Source organism: Dreissena polymorpha, chromosome 6 (assembly GCF_020536995.1).
Source record: "Dreissena polymorpha isolate Duluth1 chromosome 6, UMN_Dpol_1.0, whole genome shotgun sequence".
NCBI classification, from domain to species: domain Eukaryota; kingdom Metazoa; phylum Mollusca; class Bivalvia; order Myida; family Dreissenidae; genus Dreissena; species Dreissena polymorpha.
In genome coordinates this window covers 100,809,731-100,823,628 of record NC_068360.1, presented here as the reverse complement: position 1 = coordinate 100,823,628, position 13,898 = coordinate 100,809,731, and the positions used below count along the sequence as shown (strand labels likewise).

Sequence of the window (13,898 nt, the reverse complement as noted above, 5' to 3'; positions counted from 1 at the left end):
AACAACTTGCTTAATACGTGTAATACATTGCTTATTTTTTATGCCAGTTGTATTGATATGTGTTTATGAATGATGAAGTTTTGATGAAATATCATTAAATTGTAAAAACTATGTTCATGCATTCTTTTATTGCACAGACTAAAATTAAACCTATCTCGCCAAAACCACTGGATGCGCGAGAGTTTGCCTATATTTGGCGAGCTGCCTATCTCTGTAATCTCTGTTATCTATGTCTCTGATAAAACTAATTACTGCTGTGTTGTTTTTTTCATCCTTTCCATTTGTCTCTTGTATATGTCTGTCAAATACAGGGCATATTAAGGCTCGATTGGTCATTGTCGGCTCGGGTACTAATTACATGTACCCCGGGTACTCTTAAGTATACTTACATGTAACCCGGGTACGGTAAATATACTAAAACGTACCCGGGAATTTAAAGCTTAATCGGTCGTTGTCGGCTATTTTTATGTCCCCCACTATAGTAGTGGGGGACATATTGTTTTTGCCCTGTCTGTTGGTCTGTCTGTTGGTCTGTCTGTTTGCGCCAACTTTAACATTTTGCAATAACTTTTGCTATATTGAAGATAGCAACTTCATATGCTTGTGTATCTCATGAAGCTGCACATTTTAAGTGGTGAAAGGTCAAGGTCATCCTTTAAGGTCAGAGGTCAAATATATGTGGCCAAAATCGCTTATTTTATGAATACTTTTGCATTATTGAAGATAGCAACTTGATATTTGGCATGCATGTGTATCTCATGGAGCTGACCATTTTTAGTGGTGAAAGGTCAAGGTCATCCTTCAAGGTCAGAGGTCAAATATATGAGGCCCAAATCGCTTATTTTATAAATACTTTTGCAATATTGAAGACAGCAATTTGATATTAGGCATGCATGTGTATCTCATGGAGCTGCACATTTTGAGTGGTGAAAGGTCAAGGTCATCCTTCAAGGTCAGAGGTCAAATATATGTGGCCCAAATCGCTCATTTTATGAATACTTTTGCAATATTGAAGATAGCAACTTGATATTTGGCATGCATGTGTATCTCATGGAGCTGCACATTTTGAGTGGTGAAAGGTCAAGGTCATCCTTCACAAGGTCAACCTTCAAGGTCAAACGTCATATAGGGGGACATAGTGTTTCACGAAGATAGCAACTTGATATTTGGCATGCATGTGTATCTCATGGAGCTGCACATTTTGAGTGGTGAAAGGTCAAGGTCATCCTTCACAAGGTCAAGGTCATCCTTCAAGGTCAAACGTCATATAGGGGGACATTTTGTTTCACAAACACATCTTGTTTTTAATTAAATATATTCACATTTATGTCACTTTTCTGTAAAATGGCCTCTATATTATCGAAACTCATACTCACAAAGCATGTTGAGGCAGTTTTTTTTAAATAGAAGTTTGTTTAAGACAATCGGTAGTGCGTTTTACGACATAGGATTTTAGTCGGGAATACAACTCGAGTACAGTCTAATATCGACCGGGTACGATTTAGTATATTTACCGTACCCGGGGTACATGTAAGTATACTTAAGAGTACCCGGGGTACACGTAAGTAGTACCGGAGTCGACAATGACTAATGGAGTCCATATTAAGGGATTAATTATGTCATGCCTGGGGTCGGGCAGCTTCCAGTACTTTGTCCGGAGTATTAGTCTTTAACTGTATCACCTATTCACATGAAACTTCATATATGCATATATGGATAGATCTCACTGATTAGAAGTTCAGTGCACAAGAACTATAGCTATAGCCCCTTCATTACTTTATTTATCTCACTTTTTTATTGTCCGGGTCATAACGTAATTACAATAAGACCCATTTACATCAAACTTCGAACAAAGGTAGGTTGTGGTGTATAGAAGTGCAGCGTTCAACAATCATAAGTCGAGAACTCTGGCTTGCATATTTCACAATTCTATGCCTTTGTTGGTTTCACATTTTTTTTTGGTTTCCTGTTTTCCTGAAACTACTAGTTCATGATTGAAAATTAAGTTTTTATTACATTTAGAAAGGAAATCATACTGCTTATATGGGTTATACCAAATATTTCAGTTGTGTGTGGTATTTTGTATTTTATACACAATAATGAAAAGTGATATAAGTCCTTGGTGTTATATGTCTGTTTGTTTAGAGGGAAAAAGACAGCACAGGAACTAACGTCTGGGATATCATATCCTTATCAGAAAACAAAACAGTTAATAACTGAAACTGCAAATATAACTCAAATGTATTTAAACATCATCGATTCTATTGGAGAAGTGGTGTGTCCCATAATTGAAACTAGCCAGTACAGTATGTTTCAAGAAGACTCCCTCATGTCTCTGCTAATAACGCTACCAGTGCACGGTGTTGTTAAAGATAAAAAACAAACAACTACAATAACAAATAAATGAACCTAACACACTGCCCTATTCAGGCATTTTGTGTAATAATTAAAACAACTTGTGGAATGTAACCGGTACACTAAGGTACGACATTGCACCGAAAATGTTTGCAAGCTAAATTTCTAGGAAAAAAACCTCCAAAACTGTTACACGGGAATATACAGCAAAAGAAATACAATTCCGAATGACAATAATTATGCTTCCAATGTTATTGTCTTTCTGGATTGTATTTATCATCACAGAAATGGATAAAAGCAACGTTTGGATTATCAAAAGGTGAATGTGATATATTTTCGAGATAAGTCACTATATTATTTATACAGTCATTCAAAATTATGGAACGTTTTAAATTCATCTTTCCAGAAATAGCCATATGTGGGTCTAATCTCTTTCAAAAAAGACATTTTATTCAACGTAACGTACCGAGTTAAGAAAATTAAAAAATTATAAATTGATTTTGAAACCTTAATAAGAAAACATCAATTATTTAATAAAGTTTGGTATCTTTTACTCTTTATACAATGGAATATATTGCAATGGGTATAACCTATTTATTGAAGTCTGATCCCCCCCCTCCCTTCTCTGGTCAAACTCCCATTGGAGTTCTTTATAAATTGGTGTTAAACGGGGATCCCCCGTCAATCTCCCATTGGGGTTTAATTTAAATGGGGGATTGACGGGGTCCCCCGTGAAAACCCCGTTGGAGTTTAATGGATATGGGAGATGGACGAGATCCCCCGTCCAAACCCCACGGGGGAAGAAAATCTACAAACACTTTATTTTCTTATTAAAGTACATATTTCTTACAATTATAACTTAAACATGTGTATTTGTAAACATTGAAACAGAAAACAAAGCATAATATTTAAATTACATTTTTTGTAAAATATAGGTAAAATTCTCCCGTCTGGAAAAAACTCCCGTTGGAGAATTGCAATTCTTAACGGGGGAGCCAAAACCCCGTTGGGATCCAACGGGGGATGGCAACTTTATCATCAAATAACTCTACTTTCCAAAAACATTTTAACTCTTTTTTTTCAATTATATGTATGTACTCAATGCCCCCTACAAATATGCAAAATTTCATAACAATTGTTCAATAAATAAAAAAAATAAGTTTGCAAATAATCTGGATTTGCAAACTTAATCTGGATACTGTTCACTGCTGAATCGCTTGGCTTATGCAATAGTTAATATAAAAATCATTTATTTGCAATAAACATCTGCAGATTGTATATATTTTCCGAAATAGTTTAATGATTTGTACAGTGAGTAAATATGGCTAAACTCTTATTGTATTGAAAAGTGACGGCTCATAATAATAAGTACTTGTTTGTCAAGTATAAAACTTTCTTCGTTTATAGAAGGTGTATATGCACTTAAACGTAGCTGTACATCACACAATTAATAAATACATTACAATTATGAAACGCCATCTTTAACGTCAAGACATAACCCGTATAAGGTGAAATTGAAGCGATGTGAATCGAATACTAGAGACCGTATTCCTTATCTTAAGGACTAAGTATCTTGTGGTAAACACGTATTTACTCTTATTTATTTGGACAGCGCTCTGTGAAAAAGGGGTTTAATGAATGTGCGTGAAGTGTCATCCCAGGTTGGCCTGTGCAGTCCGCACAGGCTAATCAGAGACGACACTTTCCGCTTTTATGATATTTTTCGTTCTTAGCAAAAATCTAGTTTAGGCTTAAGGTGTCGCCCATGATAAGCCTGTGCGGACTGCACAGGCTCATCTGGGACGACACTTTACGCACATGCATTAAACCCCCTTTTCACAGAGCACGGTCCATTTGTATTTGTCTGTTATACGAGACATGGCAACTCGATTAAACCACAAAGTGTTTGGTGAAAGAAACAAATAAATTTATGCTCATAACTGTATTTATATCAAGGGAAACTTTTATCGGATTATTACCACTGAATAAATCAATATCCCAATATAAAAACTGATACATTAAATTTTATATTGACCACTAACACACGTCTTGATAGAAACTTGAACGCGTCTTAAACGCTGCGTATGTGATTATATAAACTTCCTGTGCGGCCCGTCGAATGTTTTAGGTAGTATCTCGAAACAGGAACTTTTGAATTGTAATATTTGAGTACATGTTTCTCGAGATAAAAACATATTATTGGGAAACTTGTAGTTTATTTTGGTCATATACTATTCTATGGATTAATGTTATTACTATCATAGCAATAAATACATGAGAACATTATAAATTTGTCTATAGTTGAACCGGTCCTTTTCAGTTGAACAAAAAAGGCTAGCAATATATGAATTGTTTAATTCGGTGTAAAACGATTAGGAAATGCGCCCTAACAATTCTGTTGGAGGATTTACGACAACGTTGTGATCTGAAGGATAAGAACAGGGTCGACTGACAAATGACACATTTATATTTCGTTTATAGATTTATTGTTTTCATTGATAAGTATTCCATAGTAAAACATCATATAAAATTTCAACTATACCATGCAAAACATCATGAGCGCATGTCAAAGATTCAACTTACGGCATTACCCTAACAAAGCATTGAGTCATAAATAAACTAATACTAGCCTAAAATAGAACTGATAAACACCAGCAATAATGATGGATTAAAATAACTATAAAGTGTTCTTTTGTTTTCTAACAAATAATATTACACCTCAGAGATATTGGTCCTTCTATATCTATATGACCGGTTTCAGTCTGTAAAATTGCGATAGAGAAACCTAAAAGTATATGGACCGGTCACTATTTTTGTATATGGACCGTTCAGGGTTACATACCACTAAATGTGCACTGTGTTGAAGCGTTTTATTGAACAGCATTGACACTATTTCAGCTTTAACAAGAGTAAAAAACAACAAATTGATTTAGATTAAACGAAACGCTTATCTCAATACCAACGTTAATCCAATGTTTACAACAATAAAGTCGATATTCACTTCCATTTTCTATTCCTCCATCCTTTTATCGAAATTTATTTTAAATAACACTATTTTATTGTATTCTTATCGAAGTTTACATTATGTATGATAAACACACAATCCGAAATACGGTTTACATTCATTCGATGCCGTAAACAAATAACTACCTGTTAAAAAAAACACCACGTCCGACATCCAGAGAATTTAACTCCAACTGGAATGTTTCGTCAGAGAAACTACGTCACACGATATACGTCATCGTTTGCGCATTCAGCTGCATGAAAAATAACAGTACGGAAAGCCAGTAAAACACTGTACAATGATACAGGGGACACTCTTCGGTGTAATATAAGAAATAGTAAACTCCACTTCGGTCCCAATTGCATTATAGTGACCAGCCAGGCAGCCAAAAACTGTATATGGACCTCAGCCTACGGCTTCGGTCCATATACGGTTTGTGGCTGCCTGGCTGGTCACTATAATGCCATAGGGACCTCAGTGGGGTTTACTATTTCTTAAATGATGAACAGATGCACATGACAATTAGACTGTTTTGTTCAAAGAAAGTTTAATGAAAATAAAACAGTACAAAACTTAACAATAACACAAAGTATTTTTAAATGTAAATATAAAATCAAAACAAGGATAAACCAAGACAGTATGTACTTAATATTGAACCAATTCAACAAATGTATGTAAGTGTGTTAAGGTATTGAAACGTTAATGCGACATTTTGAACGTGTCTTTCTTGCTACGCATATATCTTAAGGTATTGAAACGTTAATACGACATTTTGAACATGTCTTTCTTGCTACGCATATATCTTAATACTTCAGTCACAAATAGACTCCGATCACCGTCCGATAAGCGGCCGACGTATTTTTCCGCTCATCGGGCTGGCGACCGGCCGATGATCGCACGGAAATCGGGCCAATTTGTAGCATCGGGCGGCGTCCGGATTAATTTTAAGTCTTACTTAAAATTTTACCCGACGTCGGGCCCGGGAAGGAATCGAGTTGAGATCGAAACAAGATCGGACGATCAACGCACGGGTATCGCCCGGCGATCGCCCGACATCGGATTCATTGAACGTTTATCGGCAAAAGTAAAAGTATTTCCCAGAGGCATATACATCGGCCGGCGACCGTCTGATTGCCAGAGGGCCTCCACACGATGCCCGACGGACGCCGGACGATGCTCGTTATGATACACGTACAATGAATCCGATGCCGGGCGCACGCCGGGCGATAACCGTTCGTTGATCGTCCGATCTTTTTTCGATCTCAATTTGATTCCTTCCTGGGCCCCATGTCGGGTTAAACAAACTGCAATATAAAAAAATAATCCGGACGCCACCCGATGCTACAAAATGACCCGATGTGCGTGCGATCATCTGCCGGCGCCAGCCCGATGAGCGGAAAGAAACGTCGGCCGCTGATCGGACGGTGATCGGTGTCTATTTGTGACTGAGGTTTTAAACTTTGTCACTCATCGGACGGCGGACGGCTCCGACGTGTCAAGTCTTCCCGATGCCTGGAGATCGGACACATCGGCCGGCGACCGGATTATTTGTGACTGAGGCATTAGTGGTATGGTGTTCTGCACCTTAAATCTTAGTTTAAAAAAAATACTAACCAATTCGGCAGGACTCTCAGATATTTCAAAGTATAAATCATCATTCTTTTTATCTGGAACATGCATTCACAAATTTCATTCATATGCACATAAATATTGTGTACGCAAGACATAGTTGGTAGATATTTCTACATCAATACATAACATTTGCCTTTTAAGGTAGTAAATACTTCTATAAAACAGCGCTTTAATAATATGGTATTACTTTGTAGGCACATTGACTGTAAAATCGCGATGTTATAAAATTCTAACGATACACATGGTACGCAAACAAATAATATATATATATATATATATATATATATATATATATATATATATAGCACAAATGACAAACATTACATAGTAACACATCATAACAATACAATACTGAAACAGTTGAACTTAGCGCACATACAAGTGTATATTAAAATATAAACGAGAGTTCGACACGAACATCCGTCAGGGGCTAAACTAACATTTGAACATACAGGTTTGTATGTGGACAAACGTATGTGTACACCTTTTGAATTCACTGTGTGTTCTATAAATAACCCTCATAAAGCTAAACTTACTGAAGACGGAGAAAAAAACTACTATTAGATGCATGTTATCTTTGTAAACCACATCTGTTCCGGTCTTTCTTTCCCTAGTCAACACACTTACATACAATATACGCTATGGTGTGGTTTAACAACAAATTTAAATTACAAAAATATATATTCGTAAGATATCTTTTGATTTTTGCGAATTGATGACTTTTATTATTGACCATACTTTCATCTGCACAAAAAAAACGTGAAATGTTTATGCATTTATTAATAGTCAGAACAATCTCGTGCACAAGTGTATTATTGTATGTACATGCAACCTAGCTTCCAGCAATACACTACACCAACGATATTGAAAAGTTAAATACAGGTTAGTATTTCAACGGTAACATACGACAGCAAACGAATGTATTATTGTACACCATTTGAATACAGATTTTATTTCACAATGTAAAAGTTGCAGTTATATATGGGTTAATGATATATACAAGCACATACTTGAAAAAAGATATTACATATTAAGATTACTAATTTATACAACACGTTTATAATACTCAAAAAACGCATGCACATGTATTTGAATTCTTAAATACGAAACGATTCGCATGGTTAATATCTATCAATGTAGCATAAGCTTACTACAAATAAAGCAAACTCGTCCGATGACTTTTCTAAGTCAATTGCACATTACATACATCGACATCGGGTATTAAGCAATTAATAACGTAATTGTCATAAAAATCGAAATATTATTTACACATACAATATTAAAACTAAATGAGTTATGTACAATAAAAACACCAGCTGATATTTACTAAATATAAACAGCCACGTCAGATAAACCTTCGGCTAGTATAGCAGCATGGTTTATTTTACAATTTCAAATACCATTTGCTGAAACTTTATTTACATGCAAAACATAAAATAAGCTTCAATCCATGATGAACTGTTACCATGTTATACAATTTGAATGGGAACTACGTAATTGTAAAATAACTTCTTATTGGCAATGATTAATTACGATATATTGTATTTTCTTGTTACTTGTCACGTTATAATAGCATATTTTAACTGATCAACTATTATAGCGCACACTATGTACATACATGTAGTAAGACAATAATAATCAAACAAATACATATGTACATATGTACACAAAATAAGCTAAGCGTGCACTGTTTATAAATTAAGAGAACATGTATTTTTTTTTAAGTTTATATCTAGCATTAAACATGCATGGATTTGATGTCAACAAATGGAAAACAATGACAAATTCATTTAATACGTATATAATAATCCGTAAATAAAATGCTTTACCAACAAAAATAATGTAACCTACAATAACACTGACGCTTAAGTTGTTTCACATGATGCAGTATTACTAAAGTTTATAATAGAGCTTTAACAATGCATATGTACACAGGCTACGTGGAGGACCCCGTAATAATTTTCTCATAGCTCTTGGTTTGGTCATTTCAGATTGTATAGAGTGACTCGGATATATAAAACCACTGAAGCCACTGTTTAAGAGATACGGTACTGTATTCAGAACCTTTTTGCTCACTTGAACGAATCATAATAAAGAAACTCATGCACATAAAGGTGATATCAATTGTTTAAACGAAAAAGTAGAGACAATAACTACACAAAAACCTTCATATTTTACAAAGCTAATGGATATTAATGAACATTTGCAAAAAACAATTTTAATTTATTGTATGTATTGTGTCTTCAGTATATTTTATATTTGTTATTAAATAATAATTTAATCAGGCTTATTATACATATTTAAATATTTTAAAAATGACAAAACATACATCTATAATCTCTGTACAACATTTCTGTGTTTCTTCACCAATAACTATGGCTTATCAAAATATCAATCAACACAGGCAATTATTTATTACAAACAGCTTCAGTCAACAATGACGTAATACTAACTTATTGAATTGATGTAATATTTACATGTCTACAGAAGACAGCTGCAAGAGAATACTAAGCATTTCGTTTTCAATATATTGGACGCATCACCAATACCACTTGTTTATGGTTGTCATTTCGGAAAGACATTGCCATGTTTCTACGTTACCATTTAAACGTTGTATTATTGTTTAATGTCCGGTTGCATAAAAGACGTGTTTGAGAAAAAACGCGAGTTGTTTTGATTTTGATATGTGATTAAAGAAATCGAGCCTGTGTCAAGATTTGAAACAAGTATTTTCAATGCGTACTTGACATTCTAGTTCATTATGAGTTTTGTGCAGGTTATTCTGTTATGTCGACCTATGAATCACAATACTGTTCGATATTTGAAATTTCACGGGTTTGCCTTCTTATAAAAGCGTTGTTGGTTAATTCATTCAAAAAGCATGTTCTGACAGTGTAAATCTAAGTAATTCCCAGTAGAACGCATATCTAATTACTCTTAATAATAGGTTATGTTATTTCTTAATATGTACAGATAACGGCTGAAATGTTTCTCTTTACAGAAATATGCCGAGCATGGTATAGATTTATATCATTAAATCAGAATAGTGAAAACTTAGTTTTTTGTCTTAATTTTTAGATAAATAATAATGTATTAATATAACGGTTAACGTATCTAATCGTTTTAAAATTAATTCTCCGAAATTTGTTTGTATTGCATATAAATATATACCTTAATGTATAGAATATGCGTTATTCAAAGGGAGATAACACAGAAACTTTTTAATTATATATCTCTGAGAACATATTGATTCTATTTGCATAAAATCAGTTAATGCGATAACTCAACATTAAGACATAAATTGTAAGAATAGACTCCCTATAATATTTCATGAATTCGGTCACATACACAGACGGACAAAATAATATTAAAGGAGCACGAGTTAATCGAGCGGAATAAATGTTATCTAAATTCAAATTTGAGTCGAATTTTACAATAGTGCAACCACGTTCGAGAATCAACATATCCCTCTCTCCGTAGTAAATGCTTATCAAAATCGTCATCAGCCTCGTCAGCGGTAGCAGAAAGAGTAGCAGCAGCAGCAACAGCCCCCCGAAAATGTCGTTTGTCTACAACTTCAAACTTTTGCATTTCTACTGACTCCAGTTTACACACTTCGTGTTTAATTCTCGAATAATCATCTTCATTCCCTTCAACACGGAACAGCAATTTACATTGTACGTTATGTTGTGCGGTATACATGTCCTGCACGAAATGTTGTAACGATGAATGGGAAAATGTTGTGTAAATTATAAACACATACTTTATAGATCCTGGTAGTTTCATCACCGTATATTGTTTTAAACACATCCTTAGCTGCTGCAAGTGGGTGAGTAGAGGCAGTGTATGTAACAGAATGTCGGGACGTTCGATTTGCGTCATGTTCAGACTTGTAATATTAATTGTGGGTAACGTTTCATACAATCCAGGGGAGTCCTTCATTAACTCCAATTTAATATTCGACAAATCTTCACATTTCAAAATAGGCGGTTCTAAAGCCATGGCATTTGACTCACCACTCGATACCAGAGCATATTCATACAAGTACAAACGGACAGTATGGCCTAATGTAGACAGGTGTATCATCAAACTTTTCAACCAATCTGGTGAACAATATCCATCACATAAAATCATAAATTGCAGAGTAGATGGTAATTTGTGATCAAAACGTGTCATGTGAATTCCCTTGAAACGAATTTCTTTAAGCATGGTTAAGGAGCTTTGTGTCACCACATCCAGGGACGCATCGTCATTAGCTGTGAGCAACAGAGAATTTATATTCGTACTACGAATAAGTTCAAAAGGCACTTTACTATTGTGATCAACGTTAAGCTTAACATGAGATAAGTCACATGACAACAATTCACTACGAATAACAGTACTATCTGTCTCGATCCTACTTTCAGTATCACTTGTTTTTACAAGAAAATTAAACATTGTACACTCAACTTGATGGTGTACTTCCGACAGCGTGATCAAAAAGCTACACAGCCACTCAGATGAACATTCGCCATCATCAAAAGATATACACTGCAATGAAGCAGGCATCTTGAGATCACAACGACCCGTATAGGTCCCTCTCAAATAAAGCTTTGTTAGCTTGTTGAGCGTGTGAAGAATCTCGGATGCTAACGAGGCACTATCAGCCGTTGGCAGGTTTAGGATCCCTATACTTGTATCACGTAATATTTCAAACAGTTCCTTACTGCCAGTTTTCACTAATATCTCAATATTGGACATGTCATGTGCCAGTAATTCAGATCGCAAGTCTAATAAATATGAATGTGATTCGTTTCCATGGGCTTCTTCATTTGACTTCAATACAACATCCCACAGCTCACACTTGACCTGATGATCTAATGAAGACATCGTGATCCACAAGCTGCACAGCCACTCAGATGAACATTCGACACTCTGCAGACTAATACACTGCAATGAAGCAGGCATCTTGAGATCACAACGACCCGTATAGGTCCCTCTCAAATAAAGCTTTGTTAGCTTGTTGAGCGTGTGAAGAATCTCGGATGCTAACGAGGCACTATCAGCCGTTGGCAGGTTTAGGATCCCTATACTTGTATCACGTAATATTTCAAACAGTTCCTTACTGCCAGTTTTCACTAATATCTCAATATTGGACATGTCATGTGCCAGTAATTCAGATCGCAAGTCTAATAAATATGAATGTGATTCGTTTCCATGGGCTTCTTCATTTGACTTCAATACAACATCCCACAGCTCACACTTGACCTGATGATCTAATGAAGACAGCGTGATCCACAAGCTGCACAGCCACTCAGATGAACATTCGACACTCTGCAGACTAATACACTGCAATGAAGCAGGCATCTTGAGATCACAACGACCCGTATAGGTCTCCAACAAATAAAGCTTTGTTAGCTTGTTGAGCGTGTGAAGAATCTCGGATGCTAACGAGGCACTATCAGCCGTTGGCAGGTTTAGGATCCCTATACTTGTATCACGTAATATTTCAAACAGTTCCTTACTGCCAGTTTTCACTAATATCTCAATATTGGACATGTCATGTGCCAGTAATTCAGATCGCAAGTCTAATAAATATGAATGTGATTCGTTTCCATGGGCTTCTTCATTTGACTTCAATACAACATCCCACAGCTCACACTTGACCTGATGATCTAATGAAGACATCGTGATCCACAAGCTGCACAGCCACTCAGATGAACATTCGACACTCTGCAGACTAATACACTGCAATGAAGCAGGCATCTTGAGATCACAACGACCCGTATAGGTCCCTCTCAAATAAAGCTTTGTTAGCTTGTTGAGCGTGTGAAGAATCTCGGATGCTAACGAGGCACTATCAGCCGTTGGCAGGTTTAGGATCCCTATACTTGTATCACGTAATATTTCAAACAGTTCCTTACTGCCAGTTTTCACTAATATCTCAATATTGGACATGTCATGTGCCAGTAATTCAGATCGCAAGTCTAATAAATATGAATGTGATTCGTTTCCATGGGCTTCTTCATTTGACTTCAATACAACATCCCACAGCTCACACTTGACCTGATGATCTAATGAAGACAGCGTGATCCACAAGCTGCACAGCCACTCAGATGAACATTCGACACTAAGCAGACTAATACACTGCAATGAAGCAGGCATCTTGAGATCACAACGACCCGTATAGGTCTCCCACAAATAAAGCTTTGTTAGCTTGTCCAGCGTGTGAAGAATCTCGGATGCTAACGAGGCACTATCAGCCGTTGTCAAGTTAAGTATCCCTATACTTGTATCACGTAATATTTCAAACAGTTCCTTACTGCCAGTTTCCACTAATATCTCAATATTGGACATGTCATGTGCCAGTAATTCAGATTGCATGTCTAATAAATATGAATGTGATTTGTTTCCACTGGCTTCTTCATTTGACTTCAATACAACATCCCACAGCACACACTCGACCTGATGATCTAATGAAGAAAGCGTGATCAACAAGCTGCTCAGCCACTCAGATGAACATTCGACACTCAGCAGACTAATACGCTGCAATGAAGCAGGCATCTTGAGATCACACCGACCCATATAGGTCCCACACATATAAAGCTCTGTTAGCTTGTTAAGCGTGTGAAGAATCTCGGATGATAATGAGGCACTATCAGCCGTTAGCAGGTTCAAGATCCCTATACTTGTATCACGTAATATTTCAAACAGTTCCTTACTGCCAGTTTTCACTAATATCACAATATTGGACATGTCATGTGCCAGTAATTCAGATCGCAAGTCTAATAAATATGAATGTGATTCGTTTCCATGGGCTTCTTCATTTGACTTCAATACAGCATCCCACAGCTCACACTTGACCTGATGATCTAATGAAGACATCGTGATCCACAAGCTGCACAGCCACTCAGATGAACATTCGACA

At 36.0% G+C, this 13,898-nt stretch overlaps 1 protein-coding gene across 1 annotated transcript in view; it reads right to left on the bottom strand.

Annotated features, from left to right (window-relative positions):
• LOC127836095 (uncharacterized) overlaps positions 1 to 11,634 on the bottom strand; it is a 198,551-nt gene extending 186,917 nt beyond the window's left edge. The window contains exon 1 of the mRNA XM_052362551.1: positions 10,163 to 11,634. Within this exon, the coding sequence (XP_052218511.1) occupies positions 10,394 to 11,539 (1,146 nt within the window). The 5' untranslated portion in view covers positions 11,540 to 11,634 and the 3' untranslated portion in view covers positions 10,163 to 10,393. The remainder of the gene's footprint in view (positions 1 to 10,162) is intronic.
• Positions 11,635 to 13,898: the final 2,264 nt, after the last annotated feature.